Source organism: Pyrus communis, chromosome 14 (genome assembly GCF_041283825.1).
Source record: "Pyrus communis isolate YQ-2024b chromosome 14, ASM4128382v1, whole genome shotgun sequence".
Lineage (NCBI taxonomy): Eukaryota > Viridiplantae > Streptophyta > Magnoliopsida > Rosales > Rosaceae > Pyrus > Pyrus communis.
The window spans coordinates 11,832,659-11,854,934 of NC_142578.1; the positions used below are offsets into that span (position 1 = coordinate 11,832,659).

At 37.4% G+C, this 22,276-nt stretch overlaps 2 protein-coding genes and 2 pseudogenes across 3 annotated transcripts; 1 reads left to right on the top strand and 3 right to left on the bottom strand.

Moving 5' to 3' along the window:
• Positions 1-426: 426 nt before the first annotated feature.
• LOC148691239 (B3 domain-containing protein At2g33720-like) lies at positions 427-1,386 on the bottom strand (annotated as a pseudogene).
• A 1,745-nt stretch (positions 1,387-3,131) lies between these two features.
• On the bottom strand, positions 3,132-10,445 carry LOC137713066 (ASI1-immunoprecipitated protein 3). Of its 2 annotated transcripts, XR_015955734.1 has the most exons (9): positions 9,710-10,445; positions 8,327-8,389; positions 6,669-7,424; positions 6,397-6,534; positions 6,089-6,172; positions 5,804-5,901; positions 4,843-4,902; positions 4,661-4,747; positions 3,132-3,856 (listed from the first exon to the last, which is right to left on the bottom strand). XR_015955734.1 is itself a non-coding variant. In XM_068452308.2 (8 exons), exons 1-8 carry the CDS (start codon positions 10,061-10,063, stop codon positions 3,569-3,571), a joined length of 1,830 nt encoding a protein of 609 aa, XP_068308409.2. In that variant the 5' UTR covers positions 10,064-10,445; the 3' UTR covers positions 3,132-3,568. The 2 variants fall into 2 exon arrangements, 1 of the variants encoding a protein (XP_068308409.2); XM_068452308.2 differs by lacking the exon at positions 5,804-5,901.
• Positions 10,446-11,942: 1,497 nt separating this feature from the next.
• LOC137713806 (uncharacterized) lies at positions 11,943-15,215 on the bottom strand. The gene is made up of 2 exons (XM_068453163.2): positions 14,836-15,215; positions 11,943-12,937 (listed from the first exon to the last, which is right to left on the bottom strand). Exons 1-2 carry the CDS (start codon positions 15,120-15,122, stop codon positions 12,292-12,294), a joined length of 933 nt encoding a protein of 310 aa, XP_068309264.2. The 5' UTR covers positions 15,123-15,215; the 3' UTR covers positions 11,943-12,291.
• Positions 15,216-20,636: 5,421 nt separating this feature from the next.
• LOC137712226 (5-amino-6-(5-phospho-D-ribitylamino)uracil phosphatase, chloroplastic pseudogene) lies at positions 20,637-22,007 on the top strand (annotated as a pseudogene).
• Positions 22,008-22,276: the final 269 nt, after the last annotated feature.

Below are 22,276 nucleotides of genomic sequence, written 5' to 3' on the forward strand. Positions count from 1 at the left end.
ATTGAACTGATTATATCATGTGACAGTGTTTTAATACTACAATAACTTTTCTATAAACTCAGTGCATTTCAATATTGTTTTGGTCATATTAGATACCTCTTTGTATAAAAAAAATTAAAAAAAATACAGTAAAAATTTATATGATTCAAACATATTAAATACATATTGAATACATTGTGAGGCTAAGTCTACCATCTTCTCCTTAATGTAGATAATATCGTCTGTTCAGAAAGGAAAAAAAAAAACATAAATACGTCTAAGGAACTAAAGAAGGTAAACAAATTGAGAAAAAAAAAATTATGAGGTCTTCCTAATAGAAGTAGGGCCTATAGGTGTCTTGTCTAATAGAAATGATGGTACAAAAATGTATTAAGAGTAACATTTTTGTAAAAAAAAAATTAAGTTTTTCTTAATGTACCCAAAAGAAAAAAGTTAATTAGTTCACTAAACATTAAAATAAGAGGATTGATTAAAATTTCTTCTTCTTTCTTCGATCCGTTTCGCTGCCATTAGACTGTCATGGATGAAGAGTTGGTTGGCTAGTCTGACCGCCGGAGAACCGAAAACATGAACCTGGAAGAGTCCAATTTCATCACCCTCCTTCAACCCTCTCCTCCTCACAAACTTGCCCCACCTTCTATTCAAAACGTAACTGTGGGAGCTCTTCCAATACCTGACACTCAATTTATGGTTTGAATTCGTATCGCAGTCGCGAACTATAACTCCGGCACCCTTGCTACCCAAAACTCCTTCCACAAACTCGGCGTTCCAGTAAAGCAACAGATGCTTCTGCGCCAAACTTTTTGTCTCCACAAACCTGCACGTGCTTCAGAGATCACCTGTCGTCAGGGTCTTCCTGATTTTCCACCTTTCTTCTTCCTCCTCCTCCTCCTCCTCCTCCTCGTGCTGAATATTGTTCACGTCGATCAGTAATCGTCTCTCTTCCTCCTCCTCCTGCTGCTCAGCCTCTTGCTTAATATTGATGTTCACGTCGAGTGGTAGTAATTGTCAACTTTCCGGATAACGGAAAGCAGAAGGGTTATGAATATCCACTGCTTCTCTCTTGTTGGTGAATAACGTCGAAGATGGAAACCCTAATGTCAGAGTTGTTGAAACTTTGTCAAACCCATGGAATCTTGGACTCAACTCAAGTAAATCCCATTTTTCCTATTTTAATCCAACTTTTGTTCTTATTTTTTTATTGCTAATTAACTACTAATTAGAAAGTAGTATAAACTGTAAATTTGAAATAAACTTTGGATTATGCAAATTGTAAGTTATTAGGGAAAGGGAGATCAAGGGATCAAACCTGCACCTAGATGCGTAGATATTATTGTTTTCCGCTAGCAACAGTAGGGCAAGGAGGGTGTTCGCCTCTCCGGTCATCAGAAATCTCCTCCTCAGCTCTTCATGGAGATTTTCGACGACTGGGGAGCCTTTTATTGAAGGAAAAAAAAAAAAAAAACCCAAGTCAAAACGACATCATTTTGAACTTGGGAAAAAAAGAATAGTAAAATGGCAGTGTTTCACTAGTTCTGAAAAAAATATAACAAAGCAAGAAGATCACTCGTCCCCCATTACACACACAAAAGTTGATATTGATTCTAGACAAACAATCAGGCATGTCATCGTAAAAGAATGATATTATAAGAAACAGTGCTTAAATCCTCCTTCAAATAATACGGTTAGTCCAAATCCTCCTTTGAATATTTCGAGTAGTCCAAATCTTCCTTCAAATATTTCAATTAGTCCAAATCCTCCTTCGGATATTACCGCTAGTTCACAATAAAGTGATGTCGCTAAGTTGGATGAAATATTTGCTAATCTTCCTACAGACGCTGGGGTTAGACCTTGAACGAGTGATTATAAGCCTAATTATCATAAAACAATTCATAGATACTATCTACAAAAGGATCCTTGTCAACCTTAAACCAACAAAGCACCACAAAAAGTTACAGGGAAGGACAATCAATGTTTTATCACCCATTGATCTGATTTATTTGAGTGGTTGAAGTATAACACAACAAAAAAATTCTGCTTTATGTGAACAAAACAGGAGAAGTAATTCAAAGGTTTTTGGATCTTCAACATGTCTCCTATACAACTACTAGCAAACTTGCAGAGGCTATTAAGAGGTTGTTTGCTACAACAAATTTGAGTATGAGGACCAGGTTATGATGGAGCTAGTAATATGAAAAGCTAAATGCTCTTAAAACAAATATTTTGAACAAATATCCTTAAATATTTTATGTTCATTGTTTGGCCTACCAACTTCAACTAACTCTTGTAGCCCTAGCAAAGGGAAACGATGATGTTGCCACTTTCTTTGCAATGACTAGTAATTTGGTTAATATTATTGGATTATCGTGTAAGCGTCGTTATGCATTTAGAGAGAAATAATAATAACAATTTAAGAAAGCTCTTGATATTTGTGTTCTTGAAACGAAAAAAGTGTTCAATCAAGAGAATAATCTCATGTGTCCTTGTAATATATGTTGAAACTGACATTATGGTACATAGTATTATTGTTATGTTTCAACTTGTGGTGGAGGTGCTTCAAAGGATTATTGGTGATCACAATGCTTTAAAAGGCCGTGGAGGGGAGGCGTGCCATGAATAGCTCCGCCTAGGCAAAAGTCTTGAGGCGTGATGCTAAGCTTTACGGGACTTAAATTTTTTAATAATATATAAGTATGTATATAATATAATAATTTGTAAAAAAAAAATAAAAAATAAAAAATCAAACAAGCAATCAAACTGACTAGCGACCAAAGTGAGATTAGAATGCTAAAAAACTTACTAGAATTTTGACACAAATTTGGTGGTGTGCAGAATTTTGAAACAAATTGAGGTATGAGATTGGGTAAAATTGAAATAAATACAGAATGGGGATTGAGTGAACTATGAATGGGAGAAATGGCTTTTTTTTTCTTTCTTTTTTCTTTTTTTTTCTTTCAATAAATGATAGTATCTACACTAAGGGAGGGGAGGAGGGGTAGGCTAAGTCTTACAATGAGCTAGCAATAATACGGTTCAAATTCACCTTTAACGAAAATTGAACCTAAGCCCTCTCACTTGTAAATGAAGAAATATACCACTGGAGAGGGAGGGGCCCTGCTGGGGGGTACAAGGAGTCGAATTAGCTGCCTTTTATTAATTACACACACACATGAATCCTTGATAACAATATAGGTACTACACTAGACTTGAAAACAATTTCAACAGCAGATACAAAAATGGTATAATGCATCTATCTCCTTTACTTGTCCGGTCGGTCAGCGTATTCAATCTTTGGAGCATCAGCAGCAGATACAAAAAATGGCCTCATGATCATGTCAAACTTATCTTATCCTAAACCCTGTTCCGAGGCCTCAGAACATCCTACATTCCTACTCCCACACAAGGAAACCGCTTTAACTTGGTTAAATCTATTCTCTAAAGTCTGGGAAAGAAACCATGGATTAACATATGCACATGCAGACTGTACAAAACTACCAAGCCTGCATTCCGTGGATAATCCATCAACCTAAACTTTCCAGATCCAAAAATTATGACAAACGCCGCATTTCTACTCAGGTTTCTTTGCAGATTCAGAATTTTCTTCCTTTTTAGACTTACTAAATGATCTTTGCGCTTCCAAGACCGGCATACATGCTTCAGTTGTTTTTCTTACAGTGTCCTTGGTTGCCTTGTCAGACTCACGAGGGCTCGCCAGCTTCTTCTCAACGTCTTCGAACTTGGCGGTGGCCAAAGGAGCCGTCCCCACGTTCTTGTTAGAACTGGGTGCGTCAATTGTGAGCATTGAAACCGCATCCCAGGCGGCATACCATGAATGACCACAGGAAATACACTCCAGCTGGAAAATGAATGAGAAAGTAAATTCCATTTGCAAGAAGGAAACAAATGATATAGCTGTTACAATCTAAACTACCCTTGAAACAACGTTCATGCATTAAGCTTAGGGACTGAAAAGCAAATGAGGCTACAGACAACCATGGCGATATCATCTTTTAGTGAAAAAAAAAATCAAATACTGGAAAGAGAACTCAATGATACTTTGCCAGAACCAGAAAAATTTGGTAGATAGAGATAATGTACAAACGTCTTTCATCCATCATCATCACCTACTTTTAGTCAGAATACAGCTAAGTTTAGGGACTGAAAAGTATGCAATTCAAACTTTGAATGTAGCCAGCAATGCCGAACACCTTGGCAAAATTAGGGGCGGTACAAGGCAACATAAGAAACCAAATAGAACAACTGATGTAGTGATCACAATGTATAATTAAGCTGATCATAGGCTTTGATACACGCGAGATATCCAATGTTATAATTTAATGGGAAAAGTAGATTTGAGAAGCAAAATCAGTGCCCACCAACCCATAGTTGATGCTTGCCTATAGAGTCTAGACAGTAGGTAAGACTTTCAGATTACTCAACTTAACCCCTACTCCGCTGTTGGTATGATACCAGAGACATCTTTTCTTTTTGGTATTTTCGTCGGACATGGACTATTGCACACCAGACTTAGTCCTCAAACATTTCCCAACAGTGTATAATCCCAGTTTAAAAAGAAAAATGTAGAGGCAAAAGCAATTGCCACTTGCCTTCAGACTCTGGTTGGTGACCATATCATATATTAATCTCTATATGCACAAACCTGATAGCGAGCACTATTTCCTGCTTGAATAATGTCCCTAACTCCCACTTTGAACTCCGAGCATCTTGAGCAACGAGCATCAGTCATCTGTTTCACAGGCAAGAAATCAACAACGGGCACAGAACGTATATACTGCAGAGTGCAAGGTACTCAAAACCGACTACGGGTACAAATAAAATCACCTGCATACGCTCCCAATCATCAGGCTCCTTCTTTGCTCTCTCCACAGCTGTTAAACCCTCCTGAAATAAAAACCATGAAAGCAAGAGCAATTATAGTATTATCCCTTTTGCGTACACCAAGAGTTGGCCATTGCAACTACATCTTGTCTGATCATACATGGATACTCAAAACGTATCATGTCAAGAGGCCATACTCAACCCAGGGCAGAGGGAAGCACAGACGCATTTTATTCTATTCTTAACTGAGACCTTCATACAAAATGAGAGAAAAAGTGAACAAGTAAGCCTAGTCCCAGACTCCCATCTAAGGCATAAATACCTAGAGAATTGCTGAAGCAATCTTGACTCTACATCTTTCACCTGAAACTAATGTATTCATTCCACATATAAACATCCACAAAGTTACTCTTTAGATCTTATGAACTTTATTGAAAATATGCCAAATAAAAGAACAAACCAACTCGAACACACCTTAATTCAACAGAAATGAAATCGTTTACATGAATTTCTGTGCCCATAATAGGTCACCTTTCATTAAATTTATCTGTCTTGAACAAGTAGAAGTTTGTTTCAGATGACCAAATCGTCCCAGGAAATTGTCATCTTTAATGAAAAACTAGGAGCACTCATGAAAAAATTAGACCTCTTTAGATGTTATGGACAAATTCTTCACTAAGCATGTTTTTGCTTCCACAAAAGGAATTGAAGTTCCTTGATTTTAAAAGCAAACAAATCAACATGCAGAACCTAAAAGTTAAGAGTACCATCAATTTTTCTATGGCTATCTGCTTTGAAGACTAGTCGGATCTAAAGCTAAAAGTACCAACAGATTCTCTATGAATAACCCATTTCAACCCAAACACCCAAATATCAAACATATCCATGATCTTTCACTTTCCTCGACAAATGCTCCCCACCAGTTGAACAGCCTTAACAAACTTTTCTCTGATAAAAACCTTACATGGACATGAAAAGAAAGGAAGGAAAAAAAATGACAACATCCAAAGATATAAGAGACAGTGTCCACTCGTGCTGCTGGCATACATACTTCCATCCCTCCTAAATTAGCAAACAGTAAGTTAGGCTAAAAAGGAAGAATTAGTCTGCAAAGATGTTACAAATATGTCCAGTGAGACCAAAAGCAGCTAAAGGAAACTGAATCAGATCAAAATCGAATAATTAATCTTCCTTGAGAATCATCACAAAAATGAACCACCTATAAATCAAGCCATGATAAAGACCATACCTTTAACTCATCAGGTGACATGTTCACTATTGTTAAAGGTTCCAATTCTTGATTTAGCAGACGACGGGCTAGGAACGAATTTTTCTGCCAAGAGGAGAATAAATATAAGAACAAAACAAGGAGAGAAAAAAGACATTTGAAGAAGAAAAGAAGGTCGGACCTCAAACAAACCAAAAATAGTGTTATTTTTTTTTTTTAATGGAAAAATGCATTGTTCTTTATAACACAGTTGGAAGGTCTTTTCAAGAATATGTTATCTGCACGCATATGCATGACCATGAGCATACAAACATACAGAACCTTCTGACCTGGAGATTGAATCCCAGTTGCCGCAACTTCTGGTTATACTTTAGGAAATCAGAGGAGAGAGATTCATGCGAGGCCTTCTCTAGAGAAGTAACTGCACGAACAGCATCCTCTGGCCAGAGAAAAGACGTGTTGCCACTCTGAATAATACAGTAAAGTTAACAAGTGAGTTATAACATCTCCGATACTCCACTCCTGATTTCCAGTGCACCCCCTTCGTCAAACAAACCAAAGGATAAATATAGAGCTGCCAAACTGAGGGTGAATTGCATACCTTGAGATTATCCTGAGATCCATTCCCAACTTCTGTGGACTTATGGTCACTTTCATGATCAATATCATCAGAATCAGATTTTCTCTTTTCAACACCATTCGTGGTGTCAGCAGAGTTGCATACATGGTGCCGAATATTTTGAAGAAGTTTCTCCATCCATCTGTCACGTAGCGTATCTCCAGTTAGTGCCATGGACTTGGCTAAAATGGAATGATATTCTGGGTTACTTGTTGAGCAGCTTCCAGGTGTTTCAGCTTTTTTATTTTGGCCAGGCCTAGCAGTTGCTTCTTCCACCCTAGAAACGTCAAGGGGTGATATATTCTTTTTAATCTGACCACTTTTAGTCTTCAAATGATCATCCTGATAACCAGTGTTATCTGCAATCTCTATATCAGGAAGTTCTCCCAATAGTTTAATAGTTTTCTGAACTAACAGGTCAATCTCATGTTGCTTATCCTCTTCATAGTCTCTATCTGTCAGCTTCCAGAGTTTTTTCCCTTGGGTATCATACACCTTTTGCACAATGAAGCCAGGATGCTGTTTACGACTTGGCAGCTGTTTGTTTAATGGAACAAAATGCACCAAACATTTATGCATTACAGATTCTGCAGGAACCTCATCACGATGGAAACTATAAAACAACTCCCTTGTATCAGTTGACTGCCAGTTTCCCCCAGCTTTTTTCTCTGCCTCATCAGGACGATAAAACCACTGTCCTAATACCATCATGCTCCCACCTACAGTCCTACTTATATCCTAATTAATCCCCAGTTCCAGCAGTCAGAAAATTAATGATAAAGTCATTATGAATATGGAGTTGAAAAAGAATAACTGCTTACAAAGAAAAAAATAGAAAGCAAATCTGCTGCCCATAACTTCACAATAACAAGAAGCCACCAAAAAGTTTAATAGAACACAGACCACCATGCCAAGAATTTCAAGGCAAAATATTTGAGCAAAAGGTATATATATTTAAAGGAAAACTAACGAAAAGTCCGAAAAAACTTTAGTTTTAATGAGAAAGGACAAACAAAGGTGTAGTGAATAGTACCAGGGAAAGTAAAAATGTGGTTTTTCGTTAAAAGTGACCAGTACAAGGAGTGTTTCGTTAAAACTGCCTATATTTAAATGGTCAAAGGTGAGGACAAAGTGAATCACAGGGTAAAAGTGAATAACAATACATGAAGCAATCAACATGCTTATCACCACGCAGTTAGCCTGTATTTGAGAATGTCTGGATGTATATGTAACCCCTATATCTTTGTTATATCTATACATGTCCCTTGGCCACAAAATGCACACCTGCTAATAGTTTAGTTGTTTTCTCAACGTGATCTTAAATCAACATCTACTATAAGAAAAGTAGGTGACCCGATCATGGAAACCTTCATCATATAAAAACCCCTATAGTTAGTTGTTTTCAACCAAAAAGATATCAAATTTTCACCACCTTACTTACTAAAAAGTAGCCATGTTTCACAATCTGAACAACTAATCATAACCTGAATTTCACTTCTGATCTACTATAAATTTTAGAAACTTGGGCCTCAAGTAATGAAACGCAAATACATTGAACAATGTGAAAGGCAAAATGTTTAAAAGAATAAAAAATAATATCCATAGACAAAAGTGATAATATGATTTCATAAAGCAAGTACCTTGATAATTGCCACATAAGGCTTTTGTCTTGTATCCTCAGGAGTTAGAAGAACCGGATCCTCCTACAGAGTGACTACATGATCAGCGTGAAACATTAAATGAAATAAACGAACTGATACCTCATATGAAAAATCCAGAGGTATTCAGAACCTAGGGTATATGAATCAAATAAATGAACTTTTCAAATCTAAACCATTTGAAAATTATATATACACAAGCACCTGTCACACGATATCAACAACAACAGCAACAACAACAAAGCCTTATCCCACTAAGTTGGGTCGGCAGTATGAATGTTAGAACGCCATTGAGCTTGGTTGTGTCACACGATATCAATAAGGGGAAAGAAAAAAAAAAAGGCAGTACACAAAACCATCAGGTACACAGAAGTTCAAGTGACAACAACATTTGTCAAACATCCTGAGCATAAAGCTATATAGAAATATTACATTAACATGAAACACTTTATGAGAATTATTTCTGCATGTACAAAAGCATCCATTATACCAACAGCAAGAAACAGAAGGAAGAGATATTCAATGAAAAATCTTTACATAGACACGTAATTTGAATTTTTACAGCATCTTCTTGTCAAGGGACAAGAAGAGTATGGCTGCTGGAAACTCAAAACACAGAAGTCTATAAAAAAAACACTCAAATCTGAAAGCTTTCATGTATCCAGAGCTGCACTCATCCCATGTTTCCATAGCAATCAGCTGAGGACCTATTTGCTTCAACATCGTTACATTTTCTGGTTCAGAATCCAACATGCAAAATTGCTTTTACACTACAAATTGCATGTAGAAATTTATCCGGGAGGGGAAACATATAAAATGTCCAAAAAAAAAAAAAGGGAAAAATAGGGGCTGTGTTTATAGTAATAGACAAAATTTCCAGAACATTCAATTGCCTCCCTAGTCACAAGAAGATGACAACAACGTGTTTGTCTGCATACAAAACTCAATCATTCCCTCTTTGGAAAATTTGACAGTAAATTTGTCGCAATTCTATCATTTCTTGAATTGACCAACAAAGCGACAGAGAAGTTCCAAAAGTAAATGACACCACAATGCCAGCTTAAACAGCAACATTTTCTACACAAATAAAGTGTAAATTTTTCCTACTGTGCAGCAATGAATCAAAACCAACAAAAATTCCACCAAAAAGAACGAAACGAAAACCCAATTCACCAAACCTTACAAACCCAACAATCAAAACCAAAAATTTCAAGATACACAAAAACAACAAAGTACCCAAAATTCACAATTCTAATAATTCTGCAATTTGAACAAATTAATCAAACAATGCCAAAAAAATCAGAACCCTAAAACCCAACCAACAAACACAAAATCACAAAACCCGACCAGAAAACGAAAACTGACCAGGTCAAATCGGTTCCCGTCGTACTCAAACGCCTTGTAGTGCTGCCTCCGCCCCCTTCCCTTCCCGGAAAGCTTAACCACCTCGCCAATCGGCTTCGCGTCCTCAATGTGTGGCTCCTCCTCCTCGTCTTCGCTGCCTGATGCTGTTTCGGCCTCTTTCTCCTTCCCTCCCCTCCTCTTCTTACTCTTCTGCTTCTCTTCCTCCTCCGACTCTTCGTCGTCCCCTTCTCGAATCTTCACCTGCTTCCTCTTCCGCGACGACGTCTCCCGCGCCGTCTGCTGGTGGTTCCGCGGCGAGACGTCGTCGTCTTCGTCGTCGCTCGTAGAGACCTGCGCGAACCTCCTATTCCCCATTTCTTCCAGGCGAAACGCTCCGTTTTGGTAACCTGCTTGTCAAGGGCTCGTCTCTCGCTCTCTCTGCTATGTCTCAGACCAGGGAGCTCTGAGGACGATGACGTGGGTCGTTGTGGTATTTATACGGACGCCATTTGGGATGCGAAAATGGATCCGTACTTTGACGGAATATCGGATTTGCCACTGTAGCGACTACTTGTATATTGGAGAATATACCTGGGGGTTCGTTGGGATTAACACCGAGAGCAAGAAATGAGTAGGCTGGGCACTTGGAACCGAAAACCAAAACCGAAACACGAATTGAATCTGATCGCACTGAACGGTTTGGTTTTGCGGTTTTGAAATAATTGTAGTTTCAAAACCGAACCATGGCAAAGAAAACAGTTTGGTTTCGGTTTTGGGTTTTCAAAACCGCACCGAAACCACCATATATTTTGAATGTTATGTTTTAACTTTTAATTAGTTCAACTACACTATTCGAATTACCATATTCATCTCTCTCTCTCTCAAAACTTATCTTCATCTCTTCCACAGTCGACATCAATTAGATTTTTTAATTTGGTATGTTTTCTAATTCTATCTCAATTAGATTTTATTACATAAGTTTTTATTTTCATGTCATCAAAGCCGCCTCAAAGTGATTTATTTGCGATACTTCTATTCATACTAACATGCATCACAAAGTATTCACAATTTGATACAAGTCATACTTAATTTTCCATTGGTTTCCTTGATGATGAGGGTTGATCACGAAGGTGCTTCTCTTGCGAGAGCAGCTTATTTGTCAACCTGCATACTGTTTAAAGAAAAATTATCATAAGAAAGAGGTTTATAATCAACAAGCTAGAATTAATAATTTCACAGAACTTATACGAGCTTGTTCAAATTTTATGTAGTTTTGTCGCTGTTTTTTGTTGCAGTTTTGCTGCATTGTTGTTGTCGTTTTTGCTCCAAGTTCATTAATTAATATATGAGGAAAATAAGATCGTCTTATGCGTAAATAGGTGTATATTTTAAATTGTATATATATTTTTTTCTAAAAAACCGAATTGAAACCGTTTGAAACCGCACCAAACCGAACCAAATGGTTTGGTTTCATTTCGGTTTTGGCTTCAAAACCGCACCGAACCGCATCGCAAAAAATTTTGGTTTCAGTTGCGGTTGCGGTTTCACTTGAAACCGCATCGCGCCCACCCTTAGAAATGAGGGTGCTCTCCTTGCTTGAGAGTTGTACCGATTGTACCCTTATCGTCTTTTTATTTTTTATTTTTTTAACAAACGATAATGTGATAATGTGGTTCAAATTCGTATTTGGCAACAATCAAACTTAAAATCTCCCACAATTATACCCTTATCATCTTGGATGTACAATTCATTAGCACAATATTTTCTATATCTTTTGTCACTACTACAATTTAGTGGTATTTCTCTTCACTTGTAAATGAGGAGTTTAAAATTCGAGTCTCGCCAATGGTGAATTTAAACCACAATATTACTAGCGGAGTGTATTTTTGCTCACCACCATTTAGTGTGGTGTATACTCACCACCTTATTAATCACCGTTAGATGAGTGAATTTTCGAGATTCGTGTAATGGATAAACACAAATCTCAAAATTCAAACTCATCTAATGATAATAAATATGATGGTGAGTAAAAATGCTCCCATTACTAGCGCCCACTTGTTAACAAAAATTTGAGTAAAAATAAAATAATAAACAATTGTTAGATTACTAACATGATTTAAAACTAATACCGTAATACGATGAGTTAGTTGTTTTTCTGTTTGATAACTATTTTGTTTTTAAATTTTATTTTTTCACATTTTGTGCTTGTGAATGGAAAAATATCCGACATAAGGAAGAAATGAAGAAAAGCAGAGGAAAAATGGTAGATGAGATAAATAAATAAATAAGGGTTACACAAAAAGCAAATAAAAAAACTATTTCAAGTCGTTTTCACTTTGAAAACTACAATAAAAAAATACAAATAATTATCAAACGACTCCTAAATTTCTATCTTTGTCCTGCTTTGCTTTATGTCTCCTCCTAGTCGACTCGGAACAACTCAGTTGAATAATTCAGTGGGTTCTTATCGTGCAGCAGGCTTCATTTCAGGCAAACTCCCTTCTCGTTCAATCAAAAAATCAACATGCTATTTCATATCATTCGAAATTTGATCTACCGAACTACAAAATTATTATGCACTCCTGGGCCATCGAAAGGGATTGTCAAATCAAACTGATTTTTCGGATGTTATTGTGATCACTGCGTATACCAATCTCCTTCAAACTGGTCCATGATTTTCTCCTCCGTTTGTTTGACGTGCTAGTTGTGTTTTCAGCTATTGAGGTGGGACTGCTATCAGGTTCACCTGGTTTCTTGGTCGCCGAATTGTTTCTCCTTCTCTTCTTCCCTCCCAACAACAAAGCAATTCCAGTCTTCACTGTTGGAGTTGCAGGAGTATCCACGCTAGGAATCTCTATGCCTGCTGAAGGAGCTATTTCATTCGCTTTACTAACCTCGCCTTCGCCAGCAGGAGTGTTGACTGCAGGAATCTCTCTGCCTGCGGAAGTAGCTATCTCCTCTGCTTTACTAACCTCATCACCTGCTGTGATCTCCTTTAAGTTGATAAACTTCTTGGAGATGGACTTAAGTTTCAGATTCGAAGTTGTTTTGGCCTTGGGGGGGCATATCATTTTCATATGTCCATTCGGAGTCCCTCTCTTCACATTCCGGTGTGAACAGAAGTGGCATGTATACACTACATTGTTTTGAGAGAAATTAGTAATCTTCTTACTTCGTTGTCGTACCTTTGCTCTATTTTTCTCAATTCGAACAATGCAGTTGAAGCCAGGCTGAAGAACTGTTTCACATCTGCAAAATAGTGAAACACTGATTACGGGTCTGTACCTTTTAATATACTTTATAGTATCATTCATTTCAAAATGTATATTGTCCAAAATTATAAAACCTACAAGGCTACAACACACATTACACGCATCCAAAGACAAATTGATTCCAATAATTTTTTTCATTTAACGCAATGGCTGACACATTTCAGAGTCGAAGTCATGGGACTTAAGTTCTATGCTTATCTCAAAAGCACTTCAGTTTGTTTGAAAACATACATTCAAGGTGACATAAAATCCAAAACACGTACTAATCTCTTTATTTGTGTTGTCACTGTTGTGTGACACTCGGTCAGATTCATGTTTCATGCCAATACAGTATACAATGCAAAATGAGTTAAGCGGAAAAGAAAACCCTGCAATTGCAGGTCGTGAGAACTTTGTTAGGATTTTATCTATTCATGGGTTAACCAATAACATTATGGCACGGAATGTTGGGCGGTGATGCTCAACACGTACATAAAATGGGTGTAGTAGAGATGAGATTGCTTCGTTGGATATGTGGGCACACGAGAAAGGATAAGATTAGGAATGAGGATATCCGAGGTAAAGTAGGAGTAGCTGAAATTGAAGGAAAAATGAGAGAAAATCGGTTATGGTGGTTTGGACATGTGAAACTAAGGCCTACTGACGCTCCGATTAGAAGATGCGATTACGGGAAAGAGGTTCAAGGCCGAAGGGGTAGAGGAAGACATAGAAGGACTTTGGAAGAGACTCTAAGAAAAGACTTAGAGTACTTGGATCTAACGGAAGATGTGACATAGAACCGAGCACAATGGCGTTCTAGGATTCATATAGCCGACCCCACTTAGTGGGAAAAGACTTTGTTGTTGTTGATGGGTTAACCAATAACAACCTTTCTGAAAATTAGAATAAACAAACATGTAGTTGACTAGACTTTCAGGTTAGACGAGTCATAATCCTATTCTCTCTCCACCTTTCGAGCCTAACATTCCATTAGATGTTTCTTAGTTTATATATCTGACTTTCGATGGTGAATCCTAGATGCATGTTGTTCCCATATAACTATGTAACAATTAAGAATTTCAGAACTCCAACATGTTTAGCTACGCGACCAGAAATGCTACCCCCATTGCCATGCCAAATAGTTTCAAACCTATCCAACCCAATAAGATTTCCATCTTTAAGGTGTACTAAGCTTAATCAAGGCGGAATGTAACTTCAGTACGCATCATGATTACAATCAATTATCTTTATGGAATGCAGGTATGGTTAAGCTAAATACGAGGTTGTATTATGAAATCATATAGAAGATACGCAATCCCACGAAACTCAAAACTCCTTACAAAGATACGCAAGTCAATAATGCCTGTTATAGCTGGATTGCCTTGGTTCATTTTGGTAGAACGAATCTATCTCATTGGTTTTATAAATTTTTATTGCAATCCAATCCAAACGACTTGGATGGGACTAAAGCGAACAGCCTGTTTTCTTGTTTCTTTTTCTCCACAGCTCTAAGTCATGCCACATTCAAAGAGCTAATTTTGTATCAGGGACAAATTAACTACTACAAACTATGCAAGCCTCTTAACACCGAAAACTATTAACAAAAGCAAGTGAATCAACAGTTGCACAAACTTTCAATCACAAAAATATTACAATGATCATATGAAACCAATAGTTCACAATCCCACCTTAACAGTGAGTAATTCATGATCACTTCCTAACAGAAATTCAAATCTTCCACCATTTTTTCACAACCAATCCTACAACATGCAAAACCCACAAAATTGAACTAAAAAGGCAATTAAATCCACTTATAACCACACCAAATTCAAAGACAATAAACCCTCCTTTTCTTTTGGGGTTTTTCAATAAAAAATCTAAAGATTTTTTGCATACCTCTGGCAAGGGAAGAGAGAAGGTTCAGGGGGCACACCGATGGCCTCTTGGGCAACGGCCAAGGTGCGCCCAAAGAATGCACCCAGAGAAGGAACAGAAGCCTCCGCGCCAGTCCACACAGCGAGTCTCTGCAAGTGCTCGAGCTTCAGCGCGGCCTTGGCATTGATGGAGGAGCCGCCCTTGGTCTGCTTTTTCCCGGTCAATTCTTCTCTCAGTGATATGTTATTGGTAGACGCGAATGCGGTGTTTGGCGCCCTCTGAGCTCCTCCTCCTCCTCTCCTGCCCATGGCGGTGCTTTGTTTTGGGGCGTTTTCTCTTTGGGGAATTTTGTCCAACAGTTGGACTGCGCCGCTGCACGGTTGATTGATTTGATTTATTGGATGGATAGGATTCTTTCCCCTCTCTCCATCATCTTCTGTCTCTCATATTTATTTGAATGGTTACGATTAAGCCACGTTAACATTTCATTTTAATTTTTTAATAATTAGAAAAAAAAAACAAAAAACATTTTATGAACATAGAAAAGAGAATGAGATGAGAATAAAGAGATGAAAAAACCCTACCGATGCGGACTAGACTACTGCTTTTCTTGTCTTCTTTTCTCTTCTTCAAACTTCATCACGGCCGCTCATTTTCATTTGAAAACGTGGACGGCCAAGATTCGAACAAGCCAAATGATGCGCATGGTATGGACAATATTTCTATCTTCACCCCAAATCTACAAGCCCGATGGGTCAAGTTGGCAACCTGGCCCAAATCGCACTCAATCCGTCATCGAGCTTTTGATTTTCTTTGATAAAAATATGTATTTATGCTATGAAAAATAAATTGGTTAAGAACTCGTCATTTACTCAATCCGAATTTATAAACCGTATTAGTAAGTGGCAAGGGTTTTTTCTTTTTCTTTTTTTTTGTTAGAAAAATCCAAAACCTTCATATGTTATATTTAGGGAGTCAAACGAACATGCCGAGTTAAGCAAGGGTTTTGTTTGGCATGATTTCGATTAATGTTGAATTTTGTATGTGTGGGCATTTTAGTGGTTTGACTGACAAACCCAACCAACCAACCGAAATGGTTTTGGTTGGGTTGTAAAATTTAAAATTTTATTTTCGGGTAAAAACCCGATCACTCGTTCAATAAGTGAATTGAGTTGGGTGGAAGTATTATTAACCAAACTGAAATCAACCAACCCGAATGTTTTGCACAAATAGACTGGATCGGCTTGACTTGTTCAGCAGTTAGGATTATCAATTTTGTCAATTCATTGTATGTGTTTAATAAGGAAATCAATATAGTCTACGATTTCCAGTTACCATTAAAATCTTAATTAGAAGATTGCTTTCTAATAAACAAATCAAATTGTCACTTGCCTACAATGTAACAATATTCTTGTTATCAGTAAATGAGATGTACCATAGCCGATTCACTTGAATGGTGATGAGTATTGTAATTAGATGAAATCTGTACAATTTTTCCTCTTAGTTTGTGACAATTGACAATTAATATAATTATTATAACATCCAGAGAAAAATTTACCTATTGCACTAAAAGTCTAAAACACGTCTCCGCACATTATATACTCATTTTGGTTGCTCTCGTCACATTACACTTTTTTTCTCTCTCTCTCTTTTATCATAACTTCGTAATAATAATTTTACAAAAAATGTAACTAAATGAAACATATTGAGGAAGAAAATCGAGTTTTCCCTATAAATCTTGGTGAACCGCTTTGGTTGTTAAGGTCTTTATGTTCAACCCATTATGTCTCAAGTTCAACCACTTTTCCTTCCTCTCTAGTTAGTGTAGGATAATGTAGAATATCGTTATAATTAAAAATAAATAAAATAAGCTCATGCAAAGCTTGGCCTTTCTCTTGTATATGACTTTAAAAATAAAAAAATAAAAAAAAGACCAACTAGTGGCTTCGTCTCGGCAGTCTATCATTTCGAAGACTATGAAGATTCACAGAGACATTTCTGCTGAGCATATGTCAACAATCTGTGATAAAATTATATATGCTAATAAATAATAAATGCAAATAGGAAATTAACAGAGTATGAACAATGAAATAGTATTAAACATAAATATTGAAGATCGAGGCTTGAGTAGCACAATGTCCTTGAAACAGAAATTTCGTCTCTACTCAGTGCTTGGCTTCTGGCGAATTTCTATGTGGTTCTCTCAGTAAGGATGTTTTGGATTATAGAAGAAGAATTGTATTTTCTGTTTTCTAAATGCCATGCAGATGGATGTATATATAATATAATTATGCTTGTTCGCAACAAGTATGAGGAAGGGATGCATCTGTTGGGAGACATCTTCTCAGAGGGGTGTTTTCTTTCTACGTTCTGCTTTTTTTCACTCTTCAGACTTCATCTGAAAAGATGAGTCTGTTGGTAAAAAATAATTAATTAATTAAATTTGAAATTAATTAAATTAAAAAATAATTAATTAATTTAATTATTAGAGATTAGTTACCAATTAACTAGTACACCTCAAAGCCCAACCCCAAGGATGAACCCAATTTTAGTCTCCAAGGCCTATCACTCCAATCACTTTTTATAAGGGACAAAGCTTTATAAAGTGAGGAAACTTTTTGGGAATGGCCAATGTGGGACAAAGAAATTTCTACTCAAAATTTCCAACAATTTTAGCCTCACTTTGGGCACCATCGTGCGATTCACCAGAGGCAGAAATCGAACTCAAAATATACCATTTGAAATACAGGCTTAGAATTCATTCCCAATCTAATTCTCTCTGTATATAAATTTATCTTCCACATCTCACAACTGCATGGAAGTTTTTGTTGTAAGATTGTAGTGCTAACGTGCCGTACTTGAAGGCGGCTGCTATAACAAATTTTGTGGCATCGGTGGCAAAAGTGAGAACGCTGTTGAAAGTTGAAGCGGCCAACTTGGCTTTTGTGTGGCCTCAGATTTAGCAAAGATGATGAATCTAGAATTGTTTGCTTCTGGAGCACAAACAGTTGGAAGGATCTTCACACTTCCAAATCAAGTCTTGATTCCTTCATCATTTAATTAAGTCCAAAATTAAGACCAAATGAAGCCTCAATCAAGATATGGAGAGTCCTATAAATACGAGAATTTAAGACAAAGAAGACCTCTCACATACACACACCCTAAGATGCTCAAACACTCAATGTCCAAACAGTCATGTTTTTCATCAAGCTTGTAAAGAATCAAGAAGCACAACAAATACATGTGTCGTGTCATCCACACCAAAGCAGAGGACCTCCCACCACGTGAAATCGGTCATGGTATGCTTCATTTAAGATCAAGCCTCGAGGACCCTTGAAGAAATCAAGTCTGATTTAAGATCAAGTCTCTACGATCAACCACAGACACATCTTCGTAAATCAAATAAGAGGATCAAGTTCAAAGATTAACTCTAATTCATTCATTATTTCGTACACGTGTTCTTGTTTCATTTGTTGCATGAATTTCGTGTTTATAAATTTGGCACGCTTAGTGGGACAATCTCTACCTCTTATCTTTATCTCCATTTGAGTTCCATTGATTCGAAGAAAGGTTAAGTTGCTCCCGCAATCAGAGAAAATAGCTAAGGAAGGGAAAGGGTGCTGCAAAAAGAGAGAGTGGATAGGTTATAGAATGCTCAGGGATTCTTGTGTGTATTCCACCCAACACAGTGCCTTTATTTATAGTAGCTGAAAGGAGAGGATTAACTTGTTCTCCAAGTAAATACAATCCTATAGGGAAAGAACAACTAGAGTAACAGATAATCTACAAACCAAATCCATCTAGGATTTACATAATCACAGCTAAAAATAACACTCTTCAAATTTTATTTTTTATTTAGAAAAAATCAAATATCATATGTTCAATTTTTATTGCAAACTCTTTGCTAAACAATATTTTTAAATAAAATATATTGCACAACCCAATTTATTAACTTATAAAAAGTAGCAATCGACCTTATAAATTTTTTGACATGTAAGAAAAATGCATTTTTAAACAAAGTACTAGCAACTCAAATAGTAAATGAAAGGTGCTACCTCCTTCTTTTTTTTTTTTTTTTTTTGGAGAAAAGGAGCAAGTTATCAGACCAAATCACCGACACGTGTCCATAAGCCGGATACTTTTGCTGGCATGACCGCTTTTCTCTCTCTCCGAGCACAATTTATAAGCCACAGAAAAACACCTCCCTTGAAGAAACGCAAAAAAGGGAGAGATTCATCCAATCCTTTTTCCAAACATTCTCTCTCTTTCTCTCTCTTTATGACATCTCAGGCCTCTAATCCTTCATCAAACCCTTTGGTTCTTCCCAGGTTTTACTTTTTATAATTGTAATATACCAAAAAGTCTCTGTCTTTGTGGTGTGTGTGTATATATATTTAAGGTAAATTACACTTTAACACCTTAGGTTTGGGGTCGATTTCAATTCCTTACAACATCTTTAAAACATTTCACTTTCATACCTCAAGTATTATTTTATTTCAATATAATACATCCGTTACATTTTCCATCCATTGATCCGTTAGGAGCTGATGTGGCTGCCACGCGGCTGTCAAATGTGTGCCACGTGGCAAAAAGAATAGTTTTTTAATTTAAAAAAAACTTGAAAAAAAAAAAAACACTTGAAAACGCAGAAACCTACCCCACCCCTCTTCTCCCTCCCAAGCCTCCCAACCACCTCCCTCTCCTTCACTCTCTTCACCTTCCCTCCCATCCAAGAACTCATCCCATCCCACCCCACCCTTACCTCCCCCGCAACCCCCCACCCCTAACCCACCTTATCTGACCTTCTCTTATCTGCAACCCCACCCACCCTTAGCAAACCTAACTTCATTGAAACCACCAACCAAGCATCGAAAAAATTAAAAATTTGAATACATACCTCGTTGCCTGAGCCGACCGACGAACCGACGAGCCCACTCGACGATGCATCGGGGAGCACTAGGTTCGGGTTTTTTTGGAGGGAGGGGGAAGGGTTCGAATTTAGGTATGTTTGGGAGGGGGGGAGTTTTCTGGGTTTGGTTGCAGGTTTTTTTTTGGGGGGGGGGGGGGGGGGGAGGGGTGGATGTTTCTTGGTTTGCTTGCGGCGGGGGTGGGGGTGGGGGTGGGGAAGGGAAGGGAAGGTTGCGGCGTGGATAGGGGGGAAGAAAAGGTTGGGCGCCAGGGGGGGAAGGTTTCTGCGTTTGTTGGGTGGTATGTGGGTTTGTATGCGGGGATCAGTGCTTTTTTTTTTTTTTTTAAATTAAATTTTTTTTTGCCACGTGGCACACATTTGGTAGCCATGTGGCATAAATATGGTAGTCACGTCAGCTCTTAACGGATCAATGGATGGAAAATGACGGATGTATTATATTGAAATAAAATAGTACTTGAGGTATGAAAGTGAAATGTATTAAAGATGTTGTAAGAAATTGAAATCGATCCCAAACCTGAGGTGGTAAAGCGTAATTTACCCATATATTTATATAGTTATTGCCTAATTGGGTTGGTTTGTGAGTTAAAATCTGATTAATTTTAGAGGTTATAAGAAATGCATTTTGGCTAAAATTTGGTGGGTTTCTGTTGAATTGCTGTTTATATTTTGTATATTTTTAATATTTTTTCCCCATTATCATTCAGCTTTTTTTACTTTCTGGTGTTGGATTTTTAATAGATTTGAAGTTGTGGGTATTGTTAATTTGGGAATTTAGGTTGATGGGTCTAATGGGTTATGCTTAGTTTTTGCATCAAGGGATTTTTTTGTATGGTTCTTTGACAACATAGTTGGATTTGGTAAAGCATAATTAGGACTCAGTTTTAGCAAAATTATGGGGTACTCAACCAAATATGTATAGGATTGGGCGAAATTTGAGTGGACTTGAAGAGGGAAAGTTGGATTAGAGTTCTGAATCCTCAGCTGGAAAAGGATTTATTGGTGTTAGATTGGTTCAATATCGAGTTTATTTGTGGAAATTCAACTGAAAGTTAAAAAGGGTTTGTTGAATAAGGATAATTTGTGAAGTTATACAAGTTTACCTTGGTTGAGGTATTGTTAGTGAGTCGAGGGCTGAATCAATTGCTTCAACGTCTTTTCTTGGACATTGACCACCATATACGAGAGCTTTTGTTAAGAATTTCTCCAACAAGAGGAGGTTGCCTAATAACTGTCGGTTTCCTATAGCGGAAGTTCGTGGTAAAAGGGTTGTTATGGCTTCTCCTTTGCCAAGGTTGAGGGTTGGTCAGTCAAAGAATTCTTTGATCAAGGCCCTTGCAATGGAGCTAGCGAAGGAGATGTATTCATTCAAGGAGGATAAACTTCCTCAGAAATAGAATTATCCTCCTGATACTGGTGTAGATCGAAAACCTGGGTTGTGGCCACGAAAGAATAGAGTAGATAACCCTTCACCACACAATCCCTTGCTTTGGCAAGAGCGGATGGGGATGGTTGGCTAGTTGCAATATTCGAGTAAGAAAGAGTTTTGATTGAAGATAATACTGATCTTAAGAAGCAAGCTTGGCTAGTTCTTTCTCAAGAAGAGGGAAAATCTCCTCCCCCGACTTTCATGCTTAGAATAATAGAAGGTATGAAGAATGAACAGATAATGTCGGAAGTTCTATGTTGGTCTCGAGACCCAGTGCAGTTGAGAACAATGGCTGCTGGAAAGGAAGACATTTACCAAGCTTTGCAAGGTGGAATATATCAATTATGAGCTGGGTCTAGAGAGTTTGTGAATGTCTTGATGCATTACAAGATACCAATGGCACTGGTCTCCACACACCCTCAAAAAACTCTTAAGGCTGCAATGGGATCCATTGGTATTGAAGAATATTTCATTGTGATGGCAGCTGCAGAAGATGTTCAAAGGGGAAAACCTGATCCATAAATGTTTGAGTACGCGGTACAACTTTTAAAGTTCATACCTGAGTGGTGTATTGTGTTTGGGAAATCAAATCAGACAATTGAGGTTGCCCATGATGCCAAGATGAAGTGTGTGGCTGTTGCAAGCAAGCATCTTGTATATGAGCTTGTAGCTGCAGACTTGGTGGTTAGGTGCCTGGACAAGCTATCAATGGTTGATTTGAAGAATCTTGTTGCTATCGAGTCTGAATTCGGGTATGGAAAGCTAGAGTTGGAAATGGAAGAACATGAGGATCCGTCTACGTTAACCAAGGTAGCATTCGATGACAATTTCCGGTAACCCTGTAAAATGTACATATGTTTATTTGTCATTTGATTCATGAAGATATAGTTTTATATCAACAGTGATGTGTATAAGAAGAAAAGGGAAAAAGAAGTGAAAAGGAAAAAAGATTTCAAGTGGTCTGCATTGGACTCCCTTAATGTTATCATGTATCAATATATGTATTTGTTGTACAATATATATATATATATATATATATATATATATATATATATATATATATATATATGATTAGAACTTCTAAGATGATTTTGGTGTTGCTTACG

Excerpts from the sequence above, each read along its gene's own strand:
- LOC137713806 (XM_068453163.2), bottom strand. The coding sequence starts at position 15,122 with ATGGGCAGGAGAGGAGGAGGAGGAGCTCAGAGGGCGCCAAACACCGCA. Across the intron at positions 12,938-14,835 it reads TCTCTCTTCCCTTGCCAGAG|ATGTGAAACAGTTCTTCAGC; the intron begins GTATGCAAAAAA and ends ACTATTTTGCAG.
- LOC137713066 (XM_068452308.2), bottom strand. The coding sequence starts at position 10,063 with ATGGGGAATAGGAGGTTCGCGCAGGTCTCTACGAGCGACGACGAAGAC. Across the intron at positions 6,535-6,668 it reads GATCTCAGGATAATCTCAAG|AGTGGCAACACGTCTTTTCT; the intron begins GTATGCAATTCA and ends TGTATTATTCAG. Across the intron at positions 3,857-4,660 it reads GAAATAGTGCTCGCTATCAG|CTGGAGTGTATTTCCTGTGG; the intron begins GTTTGTGCATAT and ends TTCATTTTCCAG.